The sequence below is a fragment of the Sinocyclocheilus anshuiensis genome, unplaced genomic scaffold (assembly GCF_001515605.1).
Source record: "Sinocyclocheilus anshuiensis isolate Anshui unplaced genomic scaffold, SAMN03320099.WGS_v1.1 scaffold431, whole genome shotgun sequence".
Classification (NCBI taxonomy): Eukaryota; Metazoa; Chordata; class Actinopteri; order Cypriniformes; family Cyprinidae; genus Sinocyclocheilus; species Sinocyclocheilus anshuiensis.
The window spans coordinates 1,335,301-1,350,189 of NW_015551065.1; the positions used below are offsets into that span (position 1 = coordinate 1,335,301).

The 14,889-nt window shown below is 35.7% G+C and overlaps 2 protein-coding genes across 4 annotated transcripts in view; one reads left to right on the forward strand and one right to left on the reverse strand.

Moving 5' to 3' along the window:
- Positions 1–6,083, forward strand: tagln3a (transgelin 3a). Of its 2 annotated transcripts, none has more exons than XM_016451947.1 (5): positions 1–68; positions 559–791; positions 1,756–1,930; positions 4,103–4,205; positions 5,666–6,083. In XM_016451947.1, exons 2-5 carry the CDS (start codon positions 612–614, stop codon positions 5,847–5,849), a joined length of 642 nt encoding a protein of 213 aa, XP_016307433.1. In that variant the 5' UTR covers positions 1–68; positions 559–611; the 3' UTR covers positions 5,850–6,083. The 2 variants fall into 2 exon arrangements, with proteins under 2 accessions (XP_016307433.1, XP_016307435.1); XM_016451949.1 differs by having other exon boundaries at positions 586–791.
- A 1,372-nt stretch (positions 6,084–7,455) lies between these two features.
- The window catches only part of LOC107662076 (uncharacterized), a 26,919-nt gene continuing 19,485 nt past the window's right edge, over positions 7,456–14,889 (reverse strand). Inside the window, exons 18-19 of one of the 2 annotated variants that reach the window (XM_016451951.1) lie at positions 13,943–14,064; positions 7,456–7,928 (exon numbers count right to left, since the gene is read on the reverse strand). In XM_016451951.1, coding sequence (XP_016307437.1) covers positions 7,878–7,928; positions 13,943–14,064 — 173 coding nt within the window. In that variant the 3' untranslated portion in view covers positions 7,456–7,877. The remainder of the gene's footprint in view (positions 7,929–13,942; positions 14,065–14,889) is intronic. The other variant, XM_016451950.1, reaches the window with a different exon arrangement.

The window sequence follows — 14,889 nt, forward strand, 5'->3', positions numbered from 1 at the left end:
GGTCCTCCACGGTGCCAACAGACGGACATTACACGGCCGAGGAAAACAACAAACAGCCTCCATCGCTAGTGAGTTGATGCATAATATGCATTGTGGATAAATTAGGGCATATTAAACAATCGGTTAGCGATGTAGTTGCTTGTTGTCATTTTGAACTAGAGTCTGTGGGACACAAGTTGGCATTTATGTCAGTTTGCTGTTGATAATCGTGATCAAATGGAAACGCTGGTCATTGGAGTCTATTTAACAGCGTCAATATCATGGTATTGCTCTTGCATGTCTAGAAGGGACTCGTTTGTTGCATATCACCCAATGGAGGACAAATAGCCCGTCAGTTTTTGAATGGATAAACAAATTAAATGTATCAATCGCTTACATGCAATATTAAGTTCTAGTTAGAGAAACAGAAACAGGAAAATAGCATTGGAGATTTTGATTAACTCTCCTGTCAGTATGGTTAGTCACAGCTTAAGCTGCTGTAGCCAATCTGTTTTAGTAGGCATATAGTCCTTTAAAATAAGAAATATAAGACATGTTGTGTGTGTTTCCACCCTATAGGGGTTGAGTTTTTTATTACCAGTGTAGGTTGGTGTTAATGTCTGAGTGCCGCCATGGCAAACAGGGGACCAAGCTATGGGCTCAGCCGTGAGGTCCAAGACAAGATTGAACAGAAGTATGCTGCAGAGTTGGAGGCTCGGCTTGTGGGATGGATCGTGGCCCAGTGCGGTGACGACCTGGAGCGACCTGAACCTGGCAAACAGAACTTCCAGAAATGGCTCATGAGTGGAACAGTAGGTGCTGAATATGGAATATGAGGGAGGAAGGGAGGTGTTTAAGAGGTCATTTAAAATTGTTATATTAATGTCAGCAACTAATTTTTAACATGGGCAACCTTTGGTAAACCTTTTCCTGTATCTTACACATCTGAGAGCTGGAATCATAATCTGGAATGATAATCACATTGTGGAATAATAAAATAATCATGTGACATGATGATTATGACACCGTACAATGAAAAGGCATTGTGGATGTGTGAATGTGGGAAAAATTAGGTTTAGAAACAATTTTCAGCAATTCACAGAAAAAAAATTTGAAGTAGAAAAGCCAAAATAGTATTTTCTTGTCAAATATACTTAAGTAGCCTAATATTATTCAAGTATTCAGTGCATTTTGTACCATATTGTCAATTAATATGCTGCATCTCAATTACTGTGCGCTAAAAGCGTTAACTTTGCTGATGATGGGAAAGAACACATTTTTGAATATGTAAAAAGACAGCGCAAACATATTAGGACACTGTCTTGCCATGAAATTGTCTTCTTGATAGCACACACACCTCCCTATTGTTGCATTCTCATGTAAGCATTATGCATCTAACTAAATTTGTTATCATGCTATTTTACTTCAATTTGTGGTATAAAAAAAAATCCTGGCCACTTTTGTGTTTTTGAAAAACATTTTGGGTAGTATTAGCTGAACAATTATGCATGGATACACACTTCACAGATGCACCGGAAATAGTGCACCATCCAAACATGCTTGAAAAACACTACTATGATTTGTGAAGCACTAATTGTAATCTTGCTCCAGCTATTTAAGACCCATAATATGCAAAAACTGAGATGGAGCGATTTTACAGGACACCTTTATAAGTATAAGACACAGACACCTTTCTGTCTCTTATCTGGCAGAACTTAAATGAAATATATTTCTCCTTTCACTCTTTGCTCTTCCTGTCTCTTAACCCCTTGCCAGATTCTCTGCCGGCTCATCAACAGTCTGTACCCCAGTGGTGAGGAACCAATTAAGAAAATTACAGAAACTAGTATGGTCTTTAAGCAAATGGAAAAGATTTCTCAGTTCCTGCAGGCTGCTGAAGATTATGGTGTCAACAGAGGAGACATATTCCAAACTGTTGATCTTTGGGAAGGTAACACACACACACAAGTGCATCTTCCCTGCCACTATATCTAAACTAGCACCCAAACTGTGTACATCAGTAGATTTAAAGATGAACATCATTTTTACTGTTTCATAACAGGTCTTTTATAACAGGTTTCACTTCATTAATTCATTTTGAAATAGTGAAGACATTTTGGACCCCAGAAGTAAGTGCATTACCTAAAGTATGATTTTATTTGATTTGTACTTATTTGGCAAGTTTACAAAACTATACAAGAAACACACAAATATCCCATACAATTTAAAAACTGTTAAAATAAACGAATAAAATAAAATAAACAGAATAAGGTCTTCAATGTTATCACAATATCCCTATCCTATACTAATTTTAAAATAACACAACCATCACATACTATACCTTCAAAAAATTACCGAAAGAACACATACAAAAGATTACTCAAATTACTACTTTTTTTTAAGCCTTCTGCAATTTATCTTTCATACTCTGTGAACGACTACTGTACCAAAAAAGGCTGCATAATTGAAGTGAGGTTGTATCGATGCACCTGACAACAACTTTAGGTGTGAACATCCAGTAAATCCAATTTAATTCTACCGCATATTTTATTAAGAGCATTTCTACCTATAAATTCACCTGTTAAATTATTGTCAAGAAGACACTCTAAATAATTAACAACATTCTCTGATTCTATAACCTTATCATCAAAATTCATCATAAATCAGCATTTTTATGCAGTCTCCCACTTAAGGCAAACAGAATGGACTGAGACTTACCTAAATGCAAGGGAAGTTTATTACCCAAAAACCAAGTGGACACCTCTTGTAACTGACAAGACTTTCTATCCTCAAGGACCCTTTTGCTTTGACGAGACGCTAAAATTGCTGCATCATCTGAATGAAGAGTTCCACCAAATATGTTAATTTAAGATCATTTATATTAGAAAAAATAAAGGACTTAAAACGCTTCCTTGAGGAACACCACAAGTAATTGGTAACAAGCTAGACAATATACCTTTAACATATACTCTCTGACTTCTATTTTCAAGATAAGATTGTACCCACCTAATAGCCTCTTCATTGCAACCTATTGCCTTTAATTTATACAGTAAAATGGAATGATCTACAGTATCAAAGGCCTTCTGAGATCTAACATAACCATTCTGTATAATTTACTGTATCTGTATCTTTCTTATCCTATCAGCAGTGTTGGGGAGTAACTAGTTACATGTAACGGAATTACGTAAATTAATTACAAAATAAAAGTAATTGTAATCAGTTACAGTTACTAAGAAAAACTTTGTAATTATATAATTGAGACTTATCTTGTTTAGGTTTTTGGGGGATTAAAAAAAAAGGAATGAATTTGTATCATTGTAGGGTGGTTGTGTCCACACACTGCTAAGACACATTTATATGCAAAGTAAGATACTTTGCATCCAATGTCTCCTTTAAAATTAAAATATTATAATCTCAATTTATTTCAAAAGTCTGACAGTTATCAGTGTTGAGCACATATTGTAAGTTTAACCCTGCCAGGTTTACATGTTTAAAAATGATTAATAATTGAAAACATTAGAAATTTAGAAAAGTAATCAAAAAGTAATCAAATGTAATCAGTTACATTACTTTAATAAAGTAATTGAAAAGTTACACTACTTATTACATTTTAAGTAGGGTAACTTGTAATCTGCAACCTATTACATTTCCAAAGTAACCTTCCCAACACTGCCTATCAGTTATAACATATGAAGTCTAAAACCCGACTGAAGGTCATGCAAAATATTGTTTCTACTTTATTCAGTCCGGTCATTTTCATTATCTCTGACAACACGCATAGGACAGATATGCGTTGCCTTTAATCAAATATATTACTTTAGTAATATAGGTCTATAATTTCAAATCATAAGGTTGCATTACAAATAATCCTTATCCATCATTTTGACAATGAGATGTAAATTTTAATTCATGATCTATTTTCATGTCAAAAATCCTCATTAGATTGATTAGGGTTGGAGCTAAACTCTGCAGGAAAGTGGACCTCGAGAGTCAGAGTTGAGAACTCCTGATTTAACTATTGTCATTAACATGGTGTTGGTGTATATAGGACTGTACAAGATGCCTTTGGCAAGCACTATGTCACAGGTATCATGTTCATGAGGCTTTTCGCTCTGCTTTAAAGGAAAGGACATGGCTGCAGTCCAGAGGACACTGATGGCTCTGGGAAGTGAAGCTCTGACAAAGGATGATGGACATTACCGTGGAGATAAAGACTGGTTTCATAGGTGAGCTGGACAAAGAAGGGTGTCACCCGTTAGCACTATGACTGAGACCCCCAGTCAGCAAACTATCTGGGCTTTTGCAGCAAAGCCTTCTTTCCTGTTGTAAAAAAAGTCTAAAAATACATTTTATCTAACTTTCATTTCCTATGTATATCCAGTCACTTTCAGCTTCTGATTATGTCCGCTGAGGCTTTGTCAGCATCCAAAGAAAAGTGGAGAAAGTTTATCTAATCAGATCTTATCAATCGCAGCCCATGCAGAATTACCAACAGTGCAAATGAGTAGAATCTAAATTCAGATTCATCAGCCAATCAAATTGTTTTATTTGTACCTGGTGGGTGCAGTCTTTGCAGAGGCTATCTAGCTGGCTTTAAGTCAGTCACGCATTAAGGGATGTAGGCAATTAGAGTGTGAACAGTGCAAGAGACCTTCTGTAAGAACTGCCGTTTCATTACAAATGGATTATTTTCATTTCAAATAATCATTGGTAAGTGCTTTTGGTGTTATCTAAACTGGCTATTGCCTATGTATCCAATTTATGATTCACTGAAGTTAAAATAGGCTTTTGTGACAGATCCATAGATCCATTGTGGGCAGCAAAACAATAGTGTAGATGCACCTTTGGGTGACCCGATCGAGCTCAAGGTCCGCATAATTATGAGATGAAAAGTTGAGAGTATGACATAAAAAGTTGAAATATGAGATAAATCGTTTTACTTTTTACCTCATAATTTCAACTAGTCATAATTATGACTTTTTTTTCATACTTTTTTGTCAATTTAGACTTTATTTCATGACTTTTTAATGTCATGTCATAATAATGACTTTATATCTCATAATTATGTCTTTGTATCTCTAATTTCAGCCTTTTATGTCAATAATTTTTTACCAAAGCATGATTTTTTTTTCTTACATGACAAAAATTAGCATATACCATTTTCATGTCTTGATCATCAGATTTGTTTAGACTGCAAAGACAACCAGTGGCACTGCATTGGCTTAAACTAACTTAAAGACCAAAATCAGTGGCGGAAAATAAGAAAAAAGCTGTTTTAATTTATACTTGAAATTCAGTGTTTCAACACAACTTCTGTACTTTGTGGACTGGCATGTGTTCGCATAGAGCACAAGATAGTAGAGTGTCTCACTGGTCTTGTTGTGCAAGTGTCACAATCGCAACATTACAAAAGGCCAATGAGCATGTATGTAGAGAATTAGTGGCGTTGGATCTTTGAAATACATTCTGTCGTGTTGTCAGTGGTAAAACAAACTTTGTTATTTTTCAAAAGAAAGACCAGAGAAAATCAACCCAAATTTCTTTGCTGTTGTCTGCAACTTGGACCAGACTTTATGCCAACAGTCAGAAGTCTGGATCTACGGGACTAAATCAAATACAGCTGCTCCATCTCATGCAACCTCTAAGCACACACTTCCTGCATGTTAATGTTTTTATTATGTTTTAGGAAAGCCAAGATCCACAAGAGGGAGTTTTCTGAGGAGCAGCTGCGTCAAGGTCGCAGTCTTATCGGCATGCAAATGGGAAGCAATCGTGGAGCATCTCAATCTGGCATGGTAGGGTACGGCACCCCACGGCAAATCATGCGGCATGACTCTCCTCGACACAATGGACATCAGAGCAATCCCTAAACACCATACAGTTTGATATTTAAAATCTGTACTGGAGCCAAAAGCCAAATCTAGAGCTCCAGTTGTAGGAGGAATGTGTACGTGTGTGTATGTATATAGATAAACCATGGACTGATGCTGCTTACACCAGTCTTTCAATTACACACATTAGTGTTGTCCCTTCACCCACAATGCACCAGTGCTGGCTGTTATTGTCAGGCAAGCTCCAGATCAAGGCCAAAATGTGCAAAAAAACAACAATTTAAATTGAATATAGTATCAAAAGGCTCAACTCTTAAAGTCTCTGTAAACATGTAGCCCTTTAAGAATGCTGACAATCTGGCACTTGAACGTCTAACGTCCATTTATAATTACGCATTTGGATCATGCTTTTACCCGAAGCAACATAAAAGTCCATTTAAGGAATTGTGTCCTGTGAAATTAAACCCAAAATATCGGCGTTGCAAGCCCATACTCTACCAACTGGGCTGAATGAGTTGTGCATGCTGTGCAATAGGAACATTCTGAAGAAAAGTCTATTTTTACTTAAAGCCGTATGTAACCAATCAGTGTGTCAAGATATACAAAATAAACAGTGCTTAAAATATAAATGTATTTGATTAAAGTGATACTGTGCTCAGTTGCTACCAAATGTACATTATTGTTGTTGTATACTAACTATAAAGGTTCCTGTTCCTGCTAGCAGAATGCGCCAAACTAATCCGACTCTTCAAAAAATGTCGTTGTGCAGAAATTGCTGATGTCACTGCAAAGAAATGATGCTATACACTCCAGTGATATGAGAAAAGAACCGTTTGCTTAAGAGTCCGAATCAAGTAAAACTGATACAAAAGAATGTATTTATTAAAAGTCATTTTAAATGCAGCTATTTTCAACTTTCGTTAATTTTATGCATTAACATGCATGTAAAGTAAATGTGTTTCTGATGCTAAGACTGTATTGCAGATTATTATATTTATTTATTGTGAAGTTTCACGTTTGTATCTATACCTTTGACAATCAAAATACTTTCCAATTGTCATGACTGAAATATTTGGCTGTTTAGTTCCGTTTTTCTTGTTTTTATTTTTGTGGTTTGATTTTAAATCCATTTATTTATTAGAAAAATTCAATTAACCATCATTAAAACATTTTTTTTTCTATTTACTAAATGTCTTAGTTTAGTTTAAATGTATTGGAATGTAGATACATTTGTTTTTTTTATTCAGCATTGTTTGACTATTGTAAAGAGAGGACTAGATATTAGTCTCAATTTTGAATGTGTGCACAAATGTCTATCATTTCGATAATTGTTGCAAATATATCTTACTATTCACTGGTAGTTGTTTATGTTTTTAGAAGGTAAACTCTTCACCAGACCATTTTGTTCAAATTGGAATATTGGTTGATATATTTACACAAAAGTGAACCACTGTATTCACAAATGTGCCTCTACTTGTACAAATCATTGGACGTTTATTTAATTCTGACCTTCACAGACACAAGCTGCAAGGTATAGTTATTGGTTTGTGGCGAGATACATTTGTAATGTCTGCTGAACTAACGGATATTTGTACACTCATTCATATAGTTTCGGGGCCAATTTCTTTACAAATAATTTAATACTGTGAGGTTTAAGCATTTTAGATTTCAGTGTTATGTCAAAGTAAACCTGCACTCTCACACACAGTGTATTTCATTACCGGTCATGAACACTTAAGTGGCTTGCATAACTAATGGTAACCTGCTCTTATCAAGGTAGAAATGGAAAAGCTTTCATACTATGCATACAGGTGACAGTAAACAAACATGAGTTTATTTCAAGAGCTTAGCGTAACATTCTCCTTCAGCTGATATACATGTTCGTTCTGCTTACTATTAAACATCCAAACCATCACAATGGCTACACAATTTTGTCCACAAAATCTGCCTCACACATACACTCACTCACTCTTGTAACAATTGAACAGAAAGAATATGGAAACTAACTGGAATGAAAACAAATAAAAAACAATGGCGCAAAAGTACAATGTCTTTGTCTTCTTTCACTCAGCCATCTGGGTGTCCATCTGCCTCTTCCACCACTTCAGCATGTTTAAGCTGAAAATCAAAAAAATATGTAAGTTCATCCACATAACCAGGACAAGAGGCATAGGATGCGTGTCGTTTCATTGGCTGGGTGATTAGATGCCAGCTTGTGCCATGCAGAGTTTCGTCGATGAAAATCATCGATGGCACACCACATGGCACTGATCTAGTCATAATTTTGACCTACATATTCCTTAACAGAATAAAAAATTAAAAAAAAAGCACTATTAAAAGGATAGTTTATCCAAAAATGAACTCATCCTCAGGACATGCAAGATGTAAGTGACCTTTTTTTCTTTAGTAGAAGAGTAAAGGAGGTATTTAGCTGAAACCGTAGTCCTTGGTGATTCATAAAATGCAAGTCTATGGCTGCCGTCACTTTGAGAGTCAAAAAAGCATATACAGGCAAATGAATACCCGTGGCTCCTGATGATATATTGAGTTCTTATGAAGTGAAATGATCAGTCTGTACAATAAACTGAACATAATTTACAACATTATTATCTGTAATCCAGAGCCTCAAGAAAACGGGGAAGTCCACTTCTTTTTCACAAACTGGTTCTTTCAGACAATTTGTTTCAATGAACTGGTTCAAATAACCGATTCCCCAGTAGCAATGACTACATATATACGCAATTATATTACTAAAGCACCCAATAATGATGCAAAACGTGGCTGTTTATAATGTTGTAAATAATGTCTCTTGCACAGACCGATCGTTTTGCTGCATAAGACCTCAATATATTGTGAGGAGCCACAAGTTAAAACGCTTCTTTAAAGGGGTCATGATATGAGAAACCAAATTTCTCTTGATCTTTTGATACAGAAGAGGTGTTTGTATGCTTAATACATCCTGCAAGTTTCATGACTTCAAATGGCTTCATCGTCAATAAAAAAGCATTTATGAATGATTAATTCCTCAACGAAACACTATAGTATTTATAATTATGGTCTATTAATTAGCCGAAATAAAATGAAATATATGTTAAATTTAAACTGTGTTCCAGCAAAAATTCCAGTCAGCATGATCAAAGCTTTATTGGCATGTTGAGCATTTACAGTAGGCTAATATTTACAAAAGTATTCAGAACGTTAAGTAAAGAGATCGAAATGAAGGGAAAAAAATTATATATAAACAAATATAAAAATATAACCAATAATAATAGGCTAATAATAATAATATACAAATATTACGGGAAAAAGACGATCAGTTAATGGACTTACAAGACTGTAGGATGGATAAAAATATTTTCTTGTAGGCCTATTTTATATTATGCACTTTATGTAACATTTATTCATGATAAACTTCATTTGAATGCTGACTATCGCACGTAATACAGCCCGGTAGTCAAGGCCTATGGTTAATATAATGATTTAATAATATAATAATTTCTATAATAAAAAATATAATAATTTCTTAATTCAAAATAAAATATGAATGAATCCATCTCTGATAATCCCGGGTTGCTATGGTCACGCAGGTTTGTTTACGCATTAAACTCGTGGCCACGAGAAAAATATGTTGTTCCCTCAACATAGCATCTCGAGGCCACGACATAAGGATGCCGTTACCTCGACAAAACGATCTCGTGGCCACGACATAATATCATGTTCCCACGAGTTAATATGACGTTCCCTCAAATTAATATCTCATGACCACGACATATCACGTTCCCACGAGTTATTATGTCTTGGCCATGACAAAACTAAGTGAACCGACCATATCACCTCCCGGGCACCGTAGGCCTGAGAGTAAAATAACAGCAAATCTTCATTTTTGGGTGAACTATCCCTTTAATTATTTTAATATGCATCAGCAATTTTCTGCATTAAACTCACAATGTAGCCAATCACAGACCTATCTGGCCAATTAGAGGTGTTTTATTTGGTCAAAATTCACTCACCCCTGAAAACAGTTTTTAAGCGCAGTTTTTCAAGATCATGAATCATCTCATAACAGTGCAGATGCTATTTAAACAAGTGATTCATAGTGCAGTTCAGAGAGCTTCACTGATTATAATGGAACCTTGTGAGATTGCCATAAACTAAGATGAGTGACAGCTTTTTAGTGATTATAAAGGGAGCGAGCTTTGCGCACTTTCTAGACTATAATCCATTCAGAATTTTATGAAACTTGTTTTTCGGACACATACACACTGCAAAGTTCCGGGAATGATATCCTCATATTTATGCTGGATTCACTCTCGAAATAGTAATGACTGACATAGTGATAACCATAGCAATGGACGAGACAAAAAATATATGTGAGAGCACCCTCAGTTATTTAATTCTGGAACTAAGAAATTGACCGTTCGCAAAAAGATTGATTGACAGGCAATCTGGCCAATCATAACGCAAAATCCACCATCTTGCCCGACAAACAAATCAGACAGAGTAGATTAATTTCTGTGGACTTAATCTTGAAAAATTGTGTATTGACGTTTTTTCATGGTTGAAATAAAATACGTTATGATGTTCATTAGTTTATTTTGTGCTTTAAAGCTGCAGTCCGTAACTTTTTTGTGTTCAAAATTTACAAAATTTATATAATAAGCGAGTACACCATGAATCCATTTTCCAACCCGTGTTTTTGGCTTGTCCTGAATCACTACGGTACACCTATAATAAGTGTTTATATTTGGACTATTTAGACTGGTTCGGGTAGGTACCGCTGCGGAGTAGCCCAGTACCTGCGTGATTCACCATAGACATAAACAGAGAGAAGTAGTTCCAGCTACAATGTTCTTCCGCAAGACGCACGCAGTTCTGTTTATTATCCGCTAGAGCGCCAAAAGTTACGGACTGCAGCTTTAAAGTCCCCCTGTAGTGAAAATCAAGTTTTTTATGTTGTTTATTTGTCTATGTGGAGTTTTTAATATGCTTTTAGACAAACCATGTGCCAATCTATTAATCAACACCATTGCTGTGTATTTTCTCCTTAAAACTGTAGTTTCCCAAAGACTGACCCAGAAATATGGTTTGAAACAGCCCTTGGTTTGCTACGTCACAAACCAATAACCAATCACGTCAAGGGATCGATTCCTAACACTAGCATGCAAAATATACCAATACCAGCACAAAACCAAAAATAAATCAGAGCAAAAAACCCATGAAGCTGTGGTTTAATGTGAATTTAGAACCGCTAACTTGCATGTAAAAGTAGCCCGGAGTCTCCCGCAGCTCCGTCTGCACTTCACACGCATATGCTCGCGGGCGCGAATTAACAATCACAAACGGCTGCATTCGAGTCTTCAAGGCATTTTAGGACACAACATCGTCAAGTAAGTAACTTTAACGAATGTTACAGTATTCACTGTAGTTGTCCGCAAGTAAAAATATAGTTTTATCAGTCATTATCCGTGTATGCCATTGTTTTGTGGTTACTACAGTTCAGTGGATCAGGAGGCGCTGGCTGGTGTGTGACTGAGTGGAGGCGGGACTAATTTGCATATTCATATATCCGCATATAGTAAATGAGGCAAGGGTGTAGATTTACATTCAAGCTATTTTAAGGCATGATAAAATTATTTTCACAAGAAAAAACATTTAAATATGTCATTTTGATGATCAAAGATAAGTTTTAAGGGATAAAATATTTGACTACAGGGGGACTTTAAGTAAATATGAAAAGACGATCGGTTCACGTGTGCCGCTTGAATTGAGGCAATACAGCAATCTGTCACAATACATTAAAGAGCCACAAAACGGTATTTATTGTTTGAATTTCTTAAAAAATACAATTTTAAAGCTGAGACCTTGTTTCATACCAGAAGTAACCTGCTCTGTCTTGTCTGTCGGCGTGTTGACAGTTTCCTCTTTGCTCCGCGATGTATTTATTACTGCGTGAGAACATGGTGTGTAGTGTGAGAGAGGCATGGCTTGTCGGACAGAGCAACAGTAATTAAGGAGGGCAGGTTTTTGCGAAGGGTCAATTGAGCACGTTCAGAGCGAGATTCAGTTCATGGTACAAAAGCGTGAATAAACTCTATTGGGATCAGGACATATCAACCAGCAATTTCATAGCCAGTAACAGATGGTAGAAAGTTCAGGAATAAATGGCTTTGGTAACAACAATTCACAATTGACAGATTTCTAGTGACTGGATTTGGCAACTGGAAAAAATTCAATGAACATCAGAAAAGCAGCATGTACATTTCTGATTAAAAATTAAAAGTCCCTCGGCAGACACTTAAAATGAAAAACATCACCATTCAAATAAACAGCAAGAGTCAGAGGCAATGTTATTCTCCTTATCAAGTTATTCTTGACTGTGCCATATTGAGAGCTTTTATGCTGGGCTGTAAAATATTGTTGATACTTGTATCCGTAAAGACTTTTGAGAAAGACATTTTTGTGCCTTTTTTTGCTAATTTTTTTTTTTTGCCCCACCGACTCAAGAGTAGATTACTTACAAATTGTAATCCGTTAGCGAGTCCAAATTACATGACAAAAATTGTAGTCAGTAACATAATCCATTACATTATACATTTTAGGTAATATAATCAGACTATTTTTTGATTAATTTTAGATTACTTTTGTCCTAACTCGTTTATCACATTGATTTAAATAGGATAATCTTGTACCATCATGATGTAAAAAAATACAAACAGTAAGAAAATATATTCCATTTATTGAAATTAACAACATGAAGTGTTTTAAACATTATATTACATCAAGGTTTCCCAAACTGGGGTTCGTAAAGGAACTGCAGGGGGTTTGTGAGTTTAATGAAAAGCTAAAAATAAATAATTTTAAAATAATCAAATTAAAACACTTACTAAAAAATGAAATATTTTATGTTTACCTGCATGCCATTTGACCATTAACCAATGTCAGCGAACTGTGTGAACACGCAAATGTGATACTTAATTATTAAAATATTTATTTTAAGATCTCAGGGGTACTTAAAGGGGTCACAAAAGGGGTGACTTTTTAAATTTTAGGTAATGTGTAATGTTCCTGTGTGAGCATAAACAACATTTGCAAAGTTCAATGCAAAGGGAGATATTTTCTTTTACAGAATTATCTTTTTAAGGCCTACAACAAACGGCTGGTAGGGACTACAACAAGTTTCTTCCTTGGTTTGTGACATCATAAACCCTAAAACCCTGCCCCCGGGAGCACACAATCACAACACACTGGGCCAGCTAACCAATCTGAGCCCATTGCGTATTTCTGAGGAAGTGGTTTCATCTAACCAGGAAGTCAACAGACCGTTTTTAGGAGAATGGAAATAGTGGTAAAATATATGAAAAGTAATGCAATTTTTTTTAAAACGAAGCATGAAGACGTGTTACAGTGCCCCCCATAAACACTATAGCAAAATAGCTGGTTGACTACACCTTTAAAGGCAATGCATTAGGTGAAAGAGGTTCAGATGACAAAAAGTTTGGGAATGTCTGCATTACATGTAAATAATGAGTTTGAAAGACAAAAGCCTTTCAATAATACATAACACATGGTTAAATAACCTACAGAGTGATAATTCAAATAAAAATGAATGTTCATCAGTAGTTGATGCAATGTTGAAACACTTCTAAAACCTGAAATGATTTTTGTAAATCAAATGGTCAAATGCCATGTAGCCACCTGACTAATGACTGATCTCTGTGTGAATGTCCACAAAACTGGACTTTCTGAGTGTATATAAGCGGCAGGCTATTTTAGAAAGGAAAATTTCAAAGATGAAAGAGAGGAATTAGGGAGAATGAATAAATTATGAATAATTTATTGCTATTGTGTGAATAATAAGAAATCATCATCTAATCTATAAAAAAGTAACTATAGTCTGATTACGAGTATTTTAAAATGTAATTTACTCTAATTACAAGTACTTAATTTTTGTAATCTGATTACATAATCCAGATTACATGTAACCAGTTACTACCCAGCTCTACTCACAACAAATTTTACTTTTATATATATTCATGTTAACTTTACCATACAATTCAACTGTTATGTGGTAACAGGCGTCACATTATGAATATAGCATTTTATTATCGCTCTTCTAACTCTATTGCAGTCACCTTGATGTTGTTGTAGTGTTCAAAGCTGCGGCAGTGCTCTGATTTTGCTCTCTTCTCATCAGTGTAGAATATGTTACACAGCTTGCAAAAGAAACCAGTCACTGGGATGACGTAGTTCACACCTGAAATAAGGTAAGATAGTTTTAGAAACTGAAGAAATAGACATTAAAGACAATACAACTTCAAATTCTTTGGTCATTTTTGTTGTTTATGAAGCACAACATTTTGTTTAAAAATCACCACTAATTTTTGTGTTAAATGTATGTAAAGCAAAATTTTAAATAGTCAAATAATTATAGCCAATATAGACCCTACTCTTGTCAGACTCTGTTCCGTGTTTTGTGTATGTTTTGCTCTGTGACCCAGTTTCTGTCCCCCGCGTATTCAGTTCATTCATCCCAGGTGTGTCCTATGTTTAATTTCCATTGATCCCAGGTGTGTCTCGTCTTCCCCGTGTCAAGTCCTGTGCATTTATAGTGATTCCCATTCTAAGTTTTTTTTTGTCCGCTGTTAAACGTCTGTTCTCCCTGCTACGTGTGTGTCTTGCTCCTGTGTTCCCTTGTTTAGATAAATAAAGATGATTCCATGTTGATCTAATCCGACGTCTCCTCGATTCCTCATTCCCCCACAGTAGCAGTAGCCGAATCGTGACAATATGCAGAGTTTTGGTTCAGTGTCTTGTCATCCCATCATCCTGTTCTGTGTATTTAAAGTGTTCCCATTCCCTAGTTCTCTGTCTGCTGTTAAACGTCATCCTGAGTTCGTCTCCCTTGGTTCATGGAATTAAACGTCTTGCTAAAGTATTCTCCAGCGTCTCCTCGTTTCTCTCTAGTGGATTGGGACAGAACAGCGGACCCAAAAAAAGCACTTTTCTTCGCGTTTGTTTTTTCCGCCTTTGTGCGAAGTTTTTGTTTTCCTTGGTTTTCCCCCACGCGGCTATGGAACTT

What these genes read in the sequence shown, in the direction of transcription:
- tagln3a (XM_016451947.1), top strand. Translation starts at nt 612, where the DNA reads ATGGCAAACAGGGGACCAAGCTATGGGCTCAGCCGTGAGGTCCAAGAC. An exon ending in AACTGTTGATCTTTGGGAAG is followed by an intron (nt 1,931 to 4,102) that starts GTAACACACACA and finishes TCTGCTTTAAAG; the next exon opens with GAAAGGACATGGCTGCAGTC. An exon ending in GATAAAGACTGGTTTCATAG is followed by an intron (nt 4,206 to 5,665) that starts GTGAGCTGGACA and finishes ATTATGTTTTAG; the next exon opens with GAAAGCCAAGATCCACAAGA.